The sequence below is a fragment of the Nyctibius grandis genome, chromosome 11 (genome assembly GCF_013368605.1).
Source record: "Nyctibius grandis isolate bNycGra1 chromosome 11, bNycGra1.pri, whole genome shotgun sequence".
In the NCBI taxonomy this organism is placed as follows: Eukaryota; Metazoa; Chordata; class Aves; order Nyctibiiformes; family Nyctibiidae; genus Nyctibius; species Nyctibius grandis.
In genome coordinates, this window is record NC_090668.1 from 26,993,655 (window position 1) to 27,011,751 (window position 18,097).

At 60.6% G+C, this 18,097-nt stretch overlaps 2 protein-coding genes across 2 annotated transcripts in view; both read right to left on the reverse strand.

The window, feature by feature from the left end:
- Positions 1–299: 299 nt before the first annotated feature.
- Positions 300–7,665, reverse strand: CTSH (cathepsin H). Its single transcript, XM_068410503.1, has 12 exons — positions 7,550–7,665; positions 7,344–7,375; positions 7,141–7,246; positions 6,981–7,051; positions 6,363–6,467; positions 5,948–6,034; positions 5,185–5,240; positions 4,262–4,343; positions 4,104–4,172; positions 3,528–3,634; positions 1,679–1,804; positions 300–1,053 (listed from the first exon to the last, which is right to left on the reverse strand). The coding sequence occupies exons 1-12, from the start codon at positions 7,620–7,622 to the stop codon at positions 978–980; spliced, it is 990 nt and encodes a 329-aa protein (XP_068266604.1). The 5' UTR covers positions 7,623–7,665; the 3' UTR covers positions 300–977.
- Positions 7,666–8,654: 989 nt separating this feature from the next.
- RASGRF1 (Ras protein specific guanine nucleotide releasing factor 1) overlaps positions 8,655–18,097 on the reverse strand; it is a 28,981-nt gene continuing 19,538 nt past the window's right edge. The window contains exons 16-27 of the mRNA XM_068410514.1: positions 17,181–17,306; positions 16,498–16,668; positions 16,101–16,207; positions 15,417–15,529; positions 15,241–15,301; positions 13,582–13,685; positions 13,151–13,235; positions 12,528–12,725; positions 11,797–11,876; positions 11,078–11,195; positions 10,702–10,770; positions 8,655–8,747 (exon numbers count right to left, since the gene is read on the reverse strand). Coding sequence (XP_068266615.1) covers positions 8,655–8,747; positions 10,702–10,770; positions 11,078–11,195; positions 11,797–11,876; positions 12,528–12,725; positions 13,151–13,235; positions 13,582–13,685; positions 15,241–15,301; positions 15,417–15,529; positions 16,101–16,207; positions 16,498–16,668; positions 17,181–17,306 — 1,325 coding nt within the window. The remainder of the gene's footprint in view (positions 8,748–10,701; positions 10,771–11,077; positions 11,196–11,796; positions 11,877–12,527; positions 12,726–13,150; positions 13,236–13,581; positions 13,686–15,240; positions 15,302–15,416; positions 15,530–16,100; positions 16,208–16,497; positions 16,669–17,180; positions 17,307–18,097) is intronic.

Here is an 18,097-nt window from a genome sequence, read left to right on the forward strand (position 1 = left end):
GCGCCGGAAGTGACGGCACGGCGCTTCCGCTTCCATGGCGAGGGCGGGCTTTCCCCCCCCCTCCACAAAATGGCGGCTCCGGCGGGGCCTTAAAGCCGGTTGTCAAAGCAAGTCCCGTCACCGCGGGAAAGTTTTTTAACGCTTTGCGCCCCCGTGTCGCTCGCAGGAGTTGTGTGAGGAGGACGGCGCCCCCCCCAGACCGCCCCGGCTGCGGCACAGGGGAAAGCACCGAGTTAACGGCCCAGCTCCCACCCGTGACCGTGCCGGGACCGCGCGGGGCCGCCGAGAGCACACACCGCACCGGGGACGGGGCGTCTTTATTCAGTCAGTGGCAGGTTTTAGCGTGCAGTAACACAAGGGAAGTGGCGCCTGCGGACACGGCGTTCTCTCACCATTGCGTGTTTATATGCTAGCAATAAGCCTCCTGCTTTCTTCATTGATTCATAAAAGAAAATCATCCATTTATTCTCTATTTGCATTAAATATACAAAAATACTAAAAACATTTAATTAAAATAGACAAAACAATACAAATCTCAGCGTTCATCTTTCTCTAGAGAAAGGAAAAATCACCTTCAGAGAAAATTAAAAATCCCTAGAAGTGATACGATTGAGAAACACCCACCTTAAGGAAGGGGGGAGCTTTGTGGAGGCAGCGTCTTAAAATCGGGTGACCGTGTGGCATTGCCACCGCCCCAGCAGCCCCTCGCTGCGGGCACCCCCGGCAGAGGTGTGGGGCCTGGGCTGGGACAGGGCGAGGAGGGAGGCTGGCGCTCCCCGTTTGGCTGGGGAGAGGAGGCACGGGTCTTCCTCCTGTGAGCAGCTGTGTGGAAGCGGAGGAATCTGGCTGCGGGTAACGACTTTCAGCAGACTGGTATTTCATCTTGTCCTCACTTTCTTGATTTTAGCATTCAGAAATCAGGACACCATCAGTCGCTCCTTTTCCTATGCCCACTTTCCCCAGCCTGCGCTTTCCTCTTACACCTGAGGAACTGGGTAAGATGCACAAGCAGCAAGACCACACATATTCTTGCCACGTTCAATAAGGAAGTACCTAAAGAGAGAAAGAAATGAGTGAGTGTTCCCTCCTCCTGCAGAGGCAGCACGACAGACACTGGCGTAAGGTGACTGCTCTCATTATGTGCAAGCTCCTTTCTCATGCCAGCACAAGGAGCAAACACCTCTGACGGAGCTGTTACTGCAGCCCTTAGCCAGGCAGTGCTATCCCTGTCCCCCTTATATCACAAACTGGCAGAGTTAGCACCTGACTCCCAAAAATGTCACCTGCAGCTGGAAATATGTGCGGAGCTGGAGTGAAAACTCACTCCTCTGTAAGCCCAGAAGAGGCACGGTGCTCTCCTGGCACCAACCAGCAGCACGGCAGCTCTGCACGCTCTGCTGGCCGAGCCCCTGGTGACAATGGCAGGTCCACGGATCTGGGGGTCTGCTCTAACCAGTCACCCCAGGACTGGTTTGCAGAGCCGTGCCTCCTGCGCTGCCGAGCCTGGGGTGATTTCCTCCGTGTCCTCCCAGAGCATGAAACAGCTGCGAAATTTCAGCTTGGGAGCGTAAGGGCGACCCGGGGGCTGATGAGGGTGGGTGGATCCCACGCACGTGACTGTCCTTTTACCAGGGACAGGGAGACTGCGGTGGGTCTGGCAGCGCTGGGACCTCCTTACCCATCCATGCCCCACAGCGGGCCCCAGGAGTTCTTCACAATCCAGTAAGGAGTTCCATTTTCTTCTCCATACCCCACGGCGAGGACAGCGTGGTTCACCTTGTCAGGCGTGTGCTCACATCGCGGGCTGCAAAGGAAAAATAATGCAGATTTGTTACATGAAAAAACAGCCTAAATTAATTGTGGCTTAGTCACCATTCTTGATTGTGCTCCAACTGCAAGAAGAACTAATGGGTACCCTGAACTTCCAGCTGTGGAGAGCAGGGAGGGAAGCCAAGAAAAGGGTGACAGGCGACGTGCACCTTTGATCTGAGCCCCTGGTCACACGAGAACGAGCTATAATGAAAAAAACTGAGCAAAGGAATTTTTCCAGTGAAAACCAGAAGCTCTTAGTGCATCCCAGTAATGGTTTGTTCTGCCCCAAAGTTCAGGGTACTGGTCTGTATTTTTCACAGGGAACAGCGAGTTCCTCAGTCTAAATACACGTTTGTATTTCCTCTGAATTTCCAGCTCTTAAGTTGCACTTGGTAGAAGTTGCTGCCTGTGATATCAAACAAGACAACACAAGGTACAAGCTCCCATCTCTACAGCACCTATTTTTAAACATTTTCAGATTGCAGGTAACTAAAAGATCGATAATCCCCACAACAGATTTACTTTTCTTGAATCTTAATAGCTGGTCTGGGGAGCACAGGCTGAAGCCACTGGAGCATCAATTATTCCATATGCTCTGACCTTAAATCTACCTTAGACTATAAATCTACAAGATAACTTTATGTGGCGTATTCCTCGAAGTGGAATCCTGTTACAAAGCATCTCGCCCATCTGCCTGTTGCGGGCAGTTAACTTGGAGATTATTTGGAGTCTTTATTGCAGCAGCAAAGCCACTCGAACTCGCAGTGCTGCCTGCTCTTCCCCTTGCTGCTCCCTGGGGCAGATCACTCGTGCTTAGACTCTCACTTTAATCTTCCCTGCAGTTTTACGTGACTGAGGATTCATTACTCTGAAGTATTTTTCTAGTTCTCTCCAAACATGCACTCCTCCCATTTCTTGCCTAATAGAAATCTATCCTGCTGCTTCCACAGTCTTTCCAAAACATAACAACTATCCTTTTAAGTGCCTTTTTGCCTTGGCTGTTGAGCTGACGCCACACTTGAGACCTTCTCCTGCGAGGTCCCTTGTGTCTCAAACTGATTTTTCATCTCTGCTACTTTTCCTACACGTCCAGCTGCAGAGAGGGGCTGGCACGAGGTGCTCGGGGACCTGTCTGCCCCGTGGAGAGCAGCGGTGCAGGGCCCCTGCTTTAGTAACGCAACCTGCAAACGTTATTTGAGCAGTGAGCTGCACTGCTCACCACCCCCCCTCCGACGTCCAGCGCTGGAAGGGCCGCCCCAGTCCCACAGAAAACTGACTTTGGCTGCGGCTTACCCTAAGTAAACCACACGTGTTCAGCTGCAGCAGCTGGGCTGACCCTGCCACTGTCCCCAGCTCAGACACACACCAGCCCTGGGACAGGCCTCCCCCAGCTCTGTGGCAGGGCTTGGGAGGATCTGAGCTCACCGACTCGCCGAGTTTCGTTCCAAATACAGTCTGGCCTCCAGCTTGGCCTGGCTCCTAGCAGTAAATTGGCTCTAAGCACACTGTTCCCTCCTCCCTGTGCTGCACTCTCACCCCCCTGGGAAATCAGCACATCAAGGCTCCGTTTACTCCTGTTTGCTATTTTCTGTTTAAAAGAAAACGCAGTCCAGTGTCCCTGCGTGAGCACCGCAAAGGAGGAGGAATGGGGATGTGAGTGATCCCAGCCCTACACCTTCCCCTCACCCTCACCTCCCAGGGTCAGAAACACTCACTTGGAATAGACTCCTTTTCTGTAGTGCATGAAGTTACCCGTCACCTCAAACGCAAAGCTCACCGGGTTGTGCTTCCCCACAGCTTCTACCATGCCATCCTCGTCATACTGCAAGAAGAGGATCCCAGGGTCATTTATCTCCCGATGACACCGGGACCAGCAGTCAGAGCAGAGCAGGGAATGCCAACCCCAGCTTTCTGCTTGCAGGCAAGGAGACAAGTGCTTGTTGAAAGACAAGAACCAAGACTTTGGTACAGTCTGGAGGTGCATGTGCTGTGGGAAGCAGGCAGAGACCTAGTCCCTGTATTTTGACTACAGCGCTTCATTGGTGCCACCTTCAGACAAGGGCGTCCATGGCACACAGGAGAGGAGGAGTGCACAGGAGAGGAGGAGTGCACAGGAGAGGAGGAGTGCACAGGAGAGGAGGAGTGTGCACGCCAGCATAGCTCCATTCCAAAGAGCAAGCAGGCTGCAGCTTGCGCTGCAGAGCCTGGCACGCCTCAGGGCATCTGAGCACCTTCCAGGTCAGGCTTGGCACAGCCCTGGAAGTTCAGAAACATAACCCTTGCGGCCTTACCTGCGTGATATTGATAACATCCTTGACAAACGCAATGGCCTTCTCCGGCTGGAACTTGCACGTGCCATTCTGGGCAGACAGAAAGGGAGCGGTGTTAGAGCCCGCTCTGCACCCTGCTCTGCCGCTGCAGAAGTGCCTCTGAGCTGCGCTGGGAATACCTTGGCCCGGTACGGGTAGGTGTCCTCCCCCATGAGCCCTTTGTTGTACAGTATGTACTCGAAGGCTTGGCTTGGCAGCCCCCTGCAAGACAACACAGCCAGAACGCAGGTTAATTAGGACAGTAACGCTGAAGCCACCTTGCCCCCACAGCACCAACCCTGCCAGCTCAGCTCCGCAGCCTCGCGCGCTGAGCGCTGCTTTGCCGTGACCTCTGCCGGCCTGGCCGGGGTCCCCAGCTACGCAGCACGGGGGAGGACAAGGGACCCACACCTCCAGCAAGCAGCTGCCTCCTTCCCCGGCCACCTCCGGGGAGCACATCTTGCAGAGGGAAGAAAAGGGGAGCGTGATCAGGGTGTGCTCACAAGGAGAGGACTAAGGAGGAGTCAAGAGAAAACCAAAAAGCACTGAGTGGTTTTTCTCAGCTCTCTGAACATTCCTGTGACCGCTTATCTTACAGAAAACACAAGGTTTCAGAAAGCTTCATTTTCTGCCCTCTCTAGCAATGCCAGTAGGAATTTACCAAAGGGGAAGCAGAGGTTTCTGTGGGTTCCTCACAGCACCTGACCCACGGGCAGAACAACAGATAAAACTTCCCTTGTTTTCCCTGGGCATGTTAAAGCCTAGCACTCGTGACTGCGGCGTCAGAAGACATCGTAACAAACAAATATCAGAAGAAAAACTAATAAACAAGAGAAACACCAGAGATTAGGAAACGCTGGAGATTCAGTGAAACATTCTAACCTCTCGGGAGGCCGAAATTAAAACAAGCAAACGAAGCCAAACCCAAAACTGTTTTCCCTGACACGTCTCAGCCGAGCGGAAACAAAACCCATTCCAGGATCCCGACACTAGACCTTGAGGAAGGCTGTCATGGAACATCAGATACTCTCATTTCTATTTTTTATTACTTTATATTACTCACCCGCTGCAGCCATGGTTGTTAAAAGCCTGGGCGCAATCAACTAACTGTTGTTCCGCCTGTGGAGAAGGTTTTTCAGTCAGTGTCTATTCAACACCTGCATTTGGAGTGAGCCAGACCACAACCCGAGCGCCGGTTCTACCCGTGCAGCTGGCTCTTCACCCCCCGTGAGCAGGGAGCACCCAGCCGGGAGTGGGACGAGGCAGAGTGGAGCCGGCGGCCCAGGCTGCCAGAGGCATTCCTGCCTGGACACCGTCCCACCCGCCGGAGCGCTGGCTGGGAGCTCTTTCAAAGGTCAGGTTTGTTTTTAACACTCACACCCAGCCCTCAGCTATTCCAATAAGTGATATAAGCGGCTACTGTCTTTCTAGTTCTTCAAGAATATAAATTCTCTGGGAGCTTAAAAATAAACAGTCTCACAACATGCTGCTTGCAGCAAGGAGCTCCTGCTGGCTGGCAGCACCAGCTCTAGCTCACCGTGCCTGCTCCCGGCCGCAGGGACCCGCCAGCCTCCGGCCCCTCCGGTTTCGTCCTGCTCCAAGGGCTCTGCCCAAGCCCGGGGCAGTTTTGCTCAGCTTGTGAATTGCTGCGAGGTGTCTGCAGGGCCAGGGGTGCCTGCCACAGCCACACACAGCCACGTACAGCCGGACTCGGAACACGCAGCCGGTGGCTGTCCCAGCCAGGAGCGGGCTGGCCCTGCCAGCAGCCCCAGTGGACAACTCGGGGCAGGACTTGCCCTCAGCGCACAGAAAGGAAAATCTCTTACCAGAGAGAGGAGCTTCCCCGTCGCAATAGCAATAGCAGACTCCAAACACCCCGTGGTGGAAAAGGTCCAGCAGCTCCCGCAGGGGCCCTGCATTAGGAACCGGAGAGGAACTGGTCCATAACGTGCCGCAGGGTCACCGGCCTCCCCCAAACGCCAGGGCCAGGGCAGAAGGGCACTGCCAGCGCTTCCACTCCCTACCGGCAGCTGGGCTTTGCCTTCTGTGAGCCCCTGCCCCAGGGCCGATGGCCTCCCCCTGCCCCAGCCCCCCCGGCCCAGCCACGGAGGGGGTCCCGGGGGAGCCGGCTTCCCTGCGGCACGCGCACCCCAGCACTCCTCCTCCCGGCACGGTGCCCTGCCCGCGGCAGTTAGCCCCTCTCCCAGCCCGCTCTCAGTGCCGGTGACACGTACTCCTCACCTGGTTTTTCACGGGTGTCACATAATTTCCCTTCTTCCTCCAGTCGATGGCGTCGGGATAGGGCCCGGAGCTGCGCAGAAAATGCCCCTTCGTGGCCGAGCAGTTCTGCAAGAGAGGCGGGAGGCCTGCGGCAAGCTGCCGTGCCGGGGATGGTGGCCCATGGACGGGGATGGTGGCCCATGGATGGGGATGGTGGCCCATGGACGGCCGCCCTCTCCGGGGTGGAGGGAGCAGTGACTGCCGCACTGCGTGTGCAGCCCCGGCCCGCTGCATGCCAGCCGTGCCAGCCGGGAAGACCCGGGCCAGCCCCGGGGGAGCCCTGCTAGCCCGCACCCCCGCGGCTGGGGCTGAGGGAGCCCCCAGCTCCCCAGACAGCCGGGATCAGGCCTCAGGTCTACCCACAAACATACAGATCAGCCCGCAAAGCTGGAGGCAGAAGTAACAATTCGGCTCGAGCCGGGGTCAAGAGGCAGAGGCGGCTGGAAGCCGGGAGAGGAGGGGCTGGGGGGTCCCCTCGCCCTCACCCAGGCTGCAGCGGGACAGGGCACGGCACCCAGCGAGGTGGGTTTCAGGGGTCCCCGTCCTGCTGGCCCCCTCCTCCCCACTGCCGTCACCTACCTGGGGCTCTCGCCACAGGTACAGCTTCTTAAACTCGGCGAAGGTCAGATCTGAGAACTGGTTCAGGCCCACTAGAAGGAGGAGGAGGAGGAAAGGGGAGCGTCGCCGCGGCCCGAGGCCCAGCGGGGGCCGGGGGCGGGGGGCGGGGGGCGGCTCCTACTCTGGAAGCTGTGGTTGCCCGCGTTGTGCTCCTCGATCCGCCTCTTGTTGCCCACGAAGACGCGCAGTCGCCGCGGGTACTCGCCCGGGCCGTACCGCCGGCCGTTCTGCGGGGGCAGCGCGTCAGCGGACCCCCCCCAGCCCGGGGGGCCGCGCCCCGAGGGGTCCCCGGTGTCCCCCCCGCCCCCGCACCCGGGGCGTTACCTGCAGCATCCAGGCCTTGAACTGCAGCTCCTCTGCGGAGAGAGCGGGACGCGTCAGCGGCTCCCCCGGCTCGGCTCGGCACGGCTCCCCCGCCGCCCCCCCGGCCCAGCCGCGGGCCCCGGCCCGGAGAGCGCCCGGGGCGGCGAGCCGAGCCGAGCCGTGCCGAGCCGAGTCGAGCCACCCCCTCCCTCCCGGTGCCCCTTTACCTTCGGCGGACGGCGCCCAGGCGGCGGCGGGCGCCAGCAGCGCGGCCGCGGCCAGCAGCAGGGCCCAGGCCATGGCCGAGCGGAGCCGGGCCGAGGCGAGCCGAACCGGGCCGAGTCACCGCCGGGAGCGGGGCAAGGGGCGGGGAAGGGGCGGAGCGTCCCCGCGGGGCGGGGAGAGGGGGGGTGATGTCTGCGGGTCCGGCTTCGACCCGCCGATAAAAACACCCCAAGTCCCGGTTCACCCTGAGATAGAATAGATTTATTAGCAAGAGGTAATCAGGAAACATATATTTTTACAAAAAAAATGGAAATATTTTTCCAAACAAGCTGTAAGTTGAAATAGTTTTAGGGCTTGAAAGAGAATTCTCATACCACGAGGTATTGCTTACAGCAAAGTGTTGTGGTCAGAGTGGAGCATGCCTGCCACTGCCAAGTTAAACTGTGTTTATATACTGTACAATGTAAAAAATACATGGTAATATTCACAGAATAAGCACTACATTACTATATTCCTGCTAGAAGGTGGTTAGACAGGATTACAGTATATGTAATAAAAACACTCGGTCATCTGGGTCTAACTCTACATCAGGTTACTCAGAGCGGTCACAAGGAAGACGGGTCTAGAGCATGTCCACAGAAGCTGGTCAGGAGCCGTACGCAGCGGGGGGACTTCGGCGGGCCCGAGGGCAGCAGGGGGCACGCAGAGAGGGCAGCTCCGCACCGAGGGATAAACCTTCCCGTGTTCTCTTCCCTCGCCTTAGGGCCGTTACTGCCCACGCTGCCTGAGCAAGAGCTGCTCCGCGCTGCCCCAGAGCCCCCCGGGAACACCCGGGGTTCCCCTGCCCCACCGCCAGCCCCCTCGAGAAGAACAAATGACAAAAATAACATCATCGAAAAGAAACCGGGACTGCAGCGAGGTGTGGATGCGTGAAACCTTAAACGATGCGGGAAATCCTACGCGAGGTCTACTGCGGCCTAAGGAGGAGGGGGCGGTTTGCTCGGAGAAGCACAGACGTGGAAGTCACTCCAGGGCGTCCAAGAGAAACAGATATATACAGTATGGTATAGCGTGTGTACACGGGCAGCCGCCGGCCACGGCCCGGCCTCAGGAAGGCAGCTTGGGCTCTATTCGCAGAGAAACTTCGTAAAGGGTTTCTTCGTCCATCACAAAGGAGTGGTCCAGCAGGTACTGCGTCACCTGGAAACGGGAGAGCCGAAGCGTTAACGGGCAGGAGCCACCGCCGCTGCAGCCCACGATAAACACCGAAACTGGGACACGAGAAAGGCCTGGCCAGTAAACACCGAGTGGCAGAGCAGTGCCTGCCGCTCCTGCCGAGCGACACAGGCACGGCACATGCTTTTCTCATCCCAGGGTTGCAAAGTCTCGCCTAGTTATAGGAATCACAGGATGGTTTGGGTTAGAAGGGACCTTAAAGCCCATCCAGTCCCAACCCCCTGCCACAGGCAGGGACACCTTCCACCAGACCAGGTTGCTCCCAGCCCCATCCAACCTGGCCTTGAACACTGCCAGGGAGGGGGCAGCCACAGCTTCTCTGGGCAACCTAGGCCAGGGTCTCACAGCCCTCGGCTGCTCTTCTGTTTTGCTTGCTTAGTTTTCCTCCCTGGTACTATTTGGTCAGCCACAAAGTTCTCTCCTGTTGAGAACACAAAATTCTGATAATTGAGGCACCACCTAAGTGGGGAAGGCAGGAAAGCTGCTGCCGGGGCAGGACGTCTGTTCTGGTGCTAGCAGAAAACCTGCTCGCAATTCCTGGTGGATTTTTCCCCAATTACTTTCTGGCCTTGTTAGCAGTGTGGTGTGTGCCAAAGGGGGGCACAGCCCGTGCCGGGGCAAGGCGCCATGCCCGGGCTTTGGAGCCGGCCGGTGCAAGGAGCAGCCAGCAGCAGAGCCTTTGCCCGGGAAGTGCCAGCAGCGCAGACAGGGCTTCACCCCATCACCCCAGACAGGGCTTCACCCCATCACCCCCAGGAGCACTCGGGAGCTTCTGCACAGTGTGTCCCACCTCTGCAGGGCAGCAGGGCGAGCTGCGGGCACGCACGGCACCCCCTGCGCTACCCTTCCCTGCTGCACTTAGCATTGGCCGTGCTCAGCCGGGTTCCTCGGGGCGGTGGGCTGCTGTCACCGAGGTGGGTCCCCTTCCTGAGCAGGAGAGGCTGGGAAGAGGCAGGGGTTACCCAGGGTGCTCGGTTGGGACACGGCTGCAGTGTGAGCCCAGCCCCGGGCAGTGCAGAGGGCAGGGCTGGGGCTGCCCAGTGCTGCAGAGGCTAAAATCAGAGCCCGCAGCTCCCCGACCTCCACCAGCCCGGCCAGGGGCCACGGGCCAGAGGGACTTGGGCTGCTCCTGCCACCGCACGCGGAATCCGGTGTCCTCAGAGGGTGGTTTGGCCCAGCCTGATGGCCAACAACACGGCAGCCGGGGCACTGGGCTGCGGGCAGCGCCGGTTCAGCGGGGTTTGCTGCTGCTGCAGAACAGCTGTGCCAGAGGCAGCGGAAACCCCCCGGCAGCCGGCCCAGTTCCTGGGTGGCTCCGCAGTGCTGCGGCAGAGGAAGCGCGAGGGCGGCCGAGATCTTCCATCTCATCACACGTGTGGGGCTGCCACGAGGCAGAGGCCACCCAGCGCCAGGCTGCGGGGGCGGTGGGACGTGCTCTGCTCCCAGCCCGGGGAGGGGGTGCTGCCCCCAAGCACCTACTGCTGGTTGCCTCCAGGGTGGGCTCAGCCGGTGCCAGGATAACTCAGCTGTGTGCAGGCTGGTGGGAGCGACCCGCGGGGGTCTGGGGGGACAGAGGGGGCCAGTGCTGACTTGTTCTGGCCAAGGCTTGGACGGTGGGAAGCCGCATCCTCTTGCTCTGCCAGCAACACCACGCAGGCGCTGAGCATTTTGTGGTCTGCATGGCAGGGCACACGCATGCTGAGAGGAGCAGGGAGGTTGCTACCCGTCCCCCTCCGTTATGCCTTCCCTGACACAAGCCCCCACACCTGCACTGCTCCTGCTAGTGTGTTCTGTCTTAAATTTCTTACAGAAGGAGTTTTTCTTCCCCAAAGAGCTGCCAGAAATGGAAGGCTGAGATGCCGTGATTTGAGATGGAGACGAGGAGAGGGAGTGCGTGGCTCTCAGGCCACGGCCGTACCTTAGGCTGGTGCTCAATCTTGTAGGAGGTTTGCTGGAACTGGCGGATCTCTCTGATGATGTGTGAAATCTGTCCGGAGATAAAACACAGGAGCTGTTTACGGCACAGCCACCACCACCGGCACCGTGTCCCCGCACCGGGGAGGGTGACGGGCAGCCAGTGGCGCACGCTCCGTCCGCACCCTTCAACCACAGCATGAGGGAAAGGGCGTGTTTGTTCCTTCCAGGCACATCCCTCACCAGGGACAACCCCGGCCACGCGCAGGGGGACACGTGTGGCTGCCTGGTGCTGTGGGGACCGCGTGGGGTGGGCACGGACCTGGCCAGCACCGAGCCACCGCTCCCTCCGACCCCCGCAGCGGGGCTGGGCCACTCACCATCCTCATTTTGGAGAAGTTCACCAGGCCGTCCTCAGTGTAATTCGGGGTCCCCTCCTCGATGAACGCCAGGTCGGTCAGGTACATCCCCAGGTAGGGGACGCACGGAGGGTCACAACTTCGGCAGCAAGCCAGAAACAAATGAGAAAGAGAACTGCCTTACTGCGGGGCTTCGGAGCGGGGAGCAGGGTCGGCCTCCGCAGCTGGCAGAATGTGAAGGGTTCTCTCTAACACACAGGAACCCTAGACAGAAGCCTCTCCCGGGGAAGGCTGCTGGTCCCCTGGGCCGCACCCTGCAGCCACCGTCCCCACGGGCAGGGCAGGACAAGCTGCGGCCGTGCCCCAGCCCAGCCTCCGCGGGGGATCGCGGTGCGCTGCCGGTGGGACACAGCCCGTGCGCAGGGACGCACAAACCCATGGGGACGCACCAGCTCTGGGGCAGCTCAGCACCCTGGGCCCACGGCACTGGGCTCCTCAGCTCGCGGGACCAAGAACACCAAGATCTGGGGAAGCTGCGCACGGGCAGCGAGGCCCGTTGCCGGCCCCGGGAGGGTGCGGGGCGGCTGCTCTTGCAGCACCTCCAGCCCTGTTGTGCAACGCTCTCACCCGGGAGCCACCCTGGCACGCTGCCCAGCTCCGTGCTCGCTGGGATCCAGGCACCGAGGGGCCCCGGCCCACGGTCGGCAGCAGCAGCCGCAGGAGAATCGTCGTTCACTCACTTTTTCAGCGCCTCCCGCAGGTTCTTGAACCTGCCCTCCGACGACACCAGCTTTTGTAGCTTATCGATCAGAGCCTTCGTCTGCAAGAAACCCAGAGGGGCGCCTGGAGAAGGCCCTGCAGGAAAGCCCCATCCCGCCCTGCCCGCAGCACCCTCGTGGCATCCAGAGGAGCTGAGCAAGCACCTGAAAGCAAAGTTCCTCCAACACATGCTAAGGTCAGGCTGTGCCCTGGTTTCCTCCCCCTGCCTCCCACCTTCGCCTTCACCAGCGCCTGTTTTAATTCACACGTTTATCACTTTGCAGGGAAAAAGATGGTGTTTCCCCTTCAGAGGAGCCCACCCAGTGGCTCTGGCCCGGCAGCCCCTGGGCTCCGGCAGGCTCTGCACCACGTCTGTACCAAACAACTCAACACAACAATTCCTTTTGCTCATCCACACTCGGTCTGAGGAGCCCAGAAATCCAGTTTAAAGCAGCGCCTGTGTGTGTGCGTGCAGCTACGACTCTAGAAAAGGTTTCTTTAGCTGCACGTGAATCAACCCAACAGCAAGGCAGGGTCTGGCCTGCTTGCGCACCACCTCCCTCCTGGGAAAGCCCCACCAAAACCTGACTCTATTTTCTGTAGAGTTTTATAATGGTTTTATAACACACGTGTCCCATGTCACCCCGACGCCGTCCCACCGCCCACCAACCCCTCCCCTGCCTCCCAGACGAGGGTCGGCCCTGGCCCCTACCTGCTTGGAGACCTTGAGCCAGGTTTTCTTCAGGCGGAAGATGGCACTGCGGTTGAGGGAGGAGGTGATCTCCAGCACCGCGTTGTAGTTGTGCAGGCACCTGCAGATGTCCGCCACCGCCACCCACTTCTCGATGGCGCTCGCCCGCGCGTTGAGCTCCTCGTTGCGCAGGATCTCCGACGCGATCAGGTTACTGACCTTCGGGGAGACACCGGGACCCTGGGCAGCAGCTACGCGCCCTCCAGCCTCGCGGCGTGTTGTAAAAAGGTTTCCCTTCATGCAGGAGCAACTGCACCAGGCGATGCTCCACCATGGATGTAACATCCCATGGCTGCGCTGCCCCATCTTTGCCCATCTCCCCGTCCCCCGCTGCGGCTGCACTTCACAGAATCCCAGAATCACTGAGGTTGGAAGAGCCCTCTGGGCTCATCGAGTCCAACCATCACCCTGACACCACCATGGCAACCAGACCAGGGCACTAAGTGCCATGTCCAGTCTTTTCGTAAACCCCTTCAGAGATGGTGACTCCACCACCTCCCTGGGCAGCCCCTTCCAATGGCTAATGACCCTTGCTGAGAAGAAATGCTTCCTGATGTCCAACCTGAACCTCCCCTGGCACTTACATCGTTAAAGTGTTTTGTGTTCTTCATGATGTAAGGAGTCCTTTCGTTCTTCTCAAGCTTCATCCAACCTTGCCCAAAGAACTCTCTGCAAACGACAACGTTCAGGTCAACGTTTATTCCCCATTTTTCTGGGACGCCCAAGCCCTGCGAGCTCCACAGGATGGAGGTGCCGGGGCCTTTGGGAAGGGAGAGCACAGACGTGCTCCAAACCACGATGGCCATGGGAGGCTCTCCCAGAGCCAATCACCCCGGGGATGCCAGTGGGGAAGCCACAGGGTCAGATCTGGGCTCAAGCCCAGCCTGGGCCACTTGCAAAGCAGGCGGCAGCCAGGAAGGGTTTTCAGCTGCTGGGTTTAGCCTGGGCCAGGCTGGCTGAGGGGGAGGTGGGCACGGAGCCCTGGGCGACCAGAACCCCCCTGGGGATCACTCACTCATACGGGATCTTCTTGAAGACCAGGTGGTCCAGCAGCGTCAGCTGTTCTGCTATTTCCAGGGCCGAGTGGTTTTCAAAAGGTTCTGCTTTGACTCCCTCAGCCTGAGCGACAAAGGCACCGACGGGGGCTCGTGGGTTAAGGGCACAGTAAGAACCTCTCTACATTTCATGCACATAAAATCGAAGCCCAAGTCGGGCTCCCAAGCCAATGGCTTTTCCCCATTGTGGCACCGCACCGCAGCCTGCGACCCACCAGCGCTGGGCAGTGCCGGCCACACACAGCCCGCGAACACAACGGGTTTAATTACGTTATCATCTCAGACACAAAATTAATTAATCTTCTCTAAGTAATCAGGCTGCCGCCTCATGCCCGGGGGGCTGGCAGCTTCTGGACCCTGCTGCTGCTTGGGACGGCTCTTCCAAGGGGGCCCAGAAGAGCAGGAGAGCAGGGACATCCCCGGTCCCGCTGCCTGGCTCGGGCCAAGTGGCGCTTGCAGGTGTAGGGGGCACTCGGGGTGCCCCCCCGGGCTGGCAGCGAGAGCCGGTGGCCCCAGACCCACACAGAGTGTGCGGGGCCATCGCCACGCTCCAGCACAAGCACAGCCCGGACTCAGGGTTCTCCCAGCTGGGAACTGTCCCAAAGGCTGCCACAGCATCCCCCCACCCGGACACAGCAGCGGTGGCTCTGGGGACAGCGGTGCAGGGGGACAGCAGCGCACGGGGACCACGCTGCGGGGTGGCTGGGGGTGCAGGACGTGCAGGCGATGCCGTGGCCAGCGGAGCCCCCTGCTCTGGGTGCTGCTTCACCCTGAGAAGAGGCAGCTCCTCCCTCCAGCCCCCTCCCCAGAGCAGGGGCTTCATTCGGGGAAGCAGCGGCTCCAGGCACCCCCGGGGTGCCGGTCCCCGGAAACCCTCCCGGGAGCACGAGGTGACAAGGAGGTGACAGCCCCTTGCACAATCCCCTCCCGGCAGCAAGAAGCGACTTTCGAAAGCAGCTCCTGCGCTTCCTCTGCTCGAGGGCCCGTGGAGAGGCTGCGGAGGGGGTGCAGGCTGCGGGGGCAGCCCCGGCCAGTTTCCAGCACTCCTGGTTGCAGACAAAGGCTCAAACCCCCGAGGGGCCCCCGCCACGCGCAGCCCCAGGGCCAGAGCTGCTGCTGTCCCGGGTGCACGAGGCCAATCTAAAGGGGCTCTTGAGTTTTTTGCATGCAGGAAGGCGGCAAACACCCCGCAGCCACCCCCAAGGTTTAAATCCATCGCACGTTCCCAGGGCTCTGCTCCCGGGGGAGCAGCTCCCGTCACTTGGAACCAGCACGTGGCAGCACTGGCACAGGTTTGGGGACACAGGGGACACGGTGGAAACCCACGGGGTTTTCCTGCGTCCCTCGGGCAGGCACATCTCCATGCCCACCACAGTCACCCTGCCGGCGGTGCGGGAGGACCAACATGGCCAGTGGGCAGGACTGGTGTTGCCTCTGCCAGTAACAGATCCAGCTGTGCTCACAGCTGGCCCCATCCCCAGAAAACCTGTCCCTGCTTGGCAGCCACACGCCCGGACAGCGGGCTTGGAGAGCCACCCTCCACCGCGCTGGGTGTGCCGGGGCGTGGGGGCCTTCAGCTGCTCCCCGTCGCCACACCGAGCTACCAGAGAAGTATTTACCATCTGCAGGACCTCCTCCAGGGTTATCTGATTGTCTCCTGGATCCTCCTGCGTCAAGGTCCTACGGCACGAGAACACAGCGTCACTCGGGCTGGGAAAGCACCCGACCGCACGTCCCCCTGCAGACCCCAGCCCAGGCGAGAGCGGGACGCAGCCCCCCGCCCGCGGCCCGTCACCTGATGATGTTGGCGGCCGCTTTCCGCTCCTGGGTGAGGAGCTCGGGGTCGTGGATAACCTCCTCCAGGAAGCCGATCACTCTGAACTTGAGCTCCTCGTTGGTTTCAAAGTCCTGCCAAAGCCGGCACAGTCACGGTGTGAACGCGCTGTCACGCCGTAATGGCGATGCCCAGCAGCTCCGCTCACACGACGGCCCCGCGGTGCCCGGCCGGGGCAGGGGCTGCCTCTCCCCTGCCAACTCCCACCCCGCAGCGCCCAGCAAATGGGAACCAGCCAGGAAGGCACCGGGCTCGTTCTGCACCATCGCCTTGGCATCACCCGGCCTGGGAGAGGCGTGGGGGCTTCCCAGTGACAACCAGTATGGCACTGCTCCCAGTGCCCCCAGCAGCAGAGAGGGATGGGGACAGTGAGGAAAGCCACGTGGTTTCCTAACCCCGACCCCAGCGTGAAGCCCTCTAACCGGAGCCCCGCTCCCACCGAGCCCAGCCGGGGCTCCAGCTCCCCCCCCTCGCAGTTTGCATCTCCTCCCCACGGCCACTCATTCACTTAATTAAAAAAGAAATGCCAAATTGTCTTTCCAGCTGGAGCCTGGCTGAGCCACCCGGCACAACGCCCAAATTCAGGGCGGCAGGGAAGGAGGGTCCCCCGCAGCACCCACCCCCCGCCAGCCCCCCGCAGCCCACCTGCGAGTGTTTGGACACCCAGTGCCGCAGCACGTTGAGGACCCGGTTGGTGGCCGCTCTCCGGATCACGAACTCCTTGTCCCCGTTCCGCTGGTCCGTCGGGAAGCCTGAAACTGCCCCGAGCCCTCAGCACGGCTGCAGCCCCCAGCACCCCTGAGCTGCCCAAGCCACGCTGGGGAGGCTCCGCGCTGGAAGGACACCCGGGGGGGCACGGACAGCCCGGCCGCGGGGGCGAAGGGCTGAGCTCTCTGCATCCCTTGGGCACCCCAGTGCCCAGGCACCCAGGAACCGTGGGCAGGCACTGGGCTGGGGGTGCTCCGGGCTCCCAGCCAAGCAGGGTGGAACCGGGCACCCCGAAAATGCATCCCCGCGCCCTGGGCAGCCCGGGGCAGGGTACCTGCGCTGGCCAGGGACATCCTGCGGTACTTCTCCTTGGTGGGTGTCCCCTCGTTGGCTCCCGCCGTGGCGATGGCAAAGGCAGAGGCAGCGGACAGGGCGCTGCGGGTGCTGTCGAGCTCCCGGCAGGACGTCATGACCACGCCGTTGTTGTAAGAGAACAAGGAGAAATCTGGGGGGAGAAGGAAGCCAACACCACTGCGGCCACCGCCGCGGCCCCAGACAGGTCCCCTCCCGCGGCCCCGGCGCACGGGCAGCCCCCTGGGTCGGGGCAGGATGGGAACGGGGGTCACGGTGGTGGGTGCAGACAGGCAACGCGGGGCTGCTCCTCATGGAGGGCTGGGGCGAAGGGGTGGGCAGCTCTGGGTGCCCCCGCGCCATAATAAGATCATCGACTCCAACTGTTACCCCAGCACTGCCCAGCCCACCACTGACCCATGTCCCTCAGCACCACATCTACACGGCTTTTAAATCCCTCCAGGGATGGGGACTCCACCACTGCCCTGGGCAGCCTGTGCCAGCGCTTGACAACCCTTTTGGTGAAGAAATTGTCCCTGATCTCCAATCTAAACCTCCCCTGGGGCAACTTGAGGCCGGTTCCTCTTGCAGGACAACAAAGGGTTCGAGGGCAGCAGGCAGCCCTGGGTGACCCCCGCGCCGGACAGCTCTCGGCTCACTCGTTACCTGATGAATTTTTGCACTTGATGGACTTAGGGGTCGTCGGGGATTTTGTTGGGGAAGTTTCGGCTTCAGCTTCATCGCTCTGGTTGGGCTCCGTGTCCGACTCCTCCCTGACGGACACCTCCGAGCCTGGGGGAAGAGGGGACACGGTCACCGTCACCGCTGGGCACATCTGCCTCGCAGCCACGTTCCAGCTCCTCCCGATTTCCCTTAAGCCTGAACCATCCCCGCCAGGCACGGAGCAGCCGGGCACGGGGAGGTCCAGAGTCCCGCAGGTACCGGGGGGTTTTTTGGGGTGGGTTTTTTTTGTGGTGAGGGATTTTTTGGGTGGTTTTTTGCTTTGTTATTACACCTCACTCAGCTTTCAGGCAGCGCAGAACCCCCAGGAGGGAGGCAGGAGCTCCCCGTGCCACACACGGCGCCAGCGTGGCCAGCGCGGAGGCTGTGCTCACCGGCTCCGGCCCTCCCACCCCAACACCCCGTGGCTGAGCCTCCCAGAGGCCACACCACGAGTTACCGTGTCACCAAGAGCACCACCACCGCCACTGTCACCACGAGTGCCACCATCACCGCCACCACTGCCACCACCACTGCCACCACCACTGCCCACCACTGCAAACACCACCGCCACCACAACCACCACTGCCACCATTGCCACCACCACTGTCACCATCACTGCCACCACCACTGCAACGATCACTGTCACTACCACTGCCCACCACTGCGACCACCGTGACCACCACCACTGCCACCACCACTGCAATGATCACTGCCACCACCACCCACCACAACCACCACTGCCACCATCGCCACCACCACCGCCCAACCACCACCGCCCAACCACTGCCACCACCACTGCCACCACCACTGCCACTGGTCTCCCCAGGGGGCTTCTGCGTGCCTGTTAGTGGGGCTGGGGG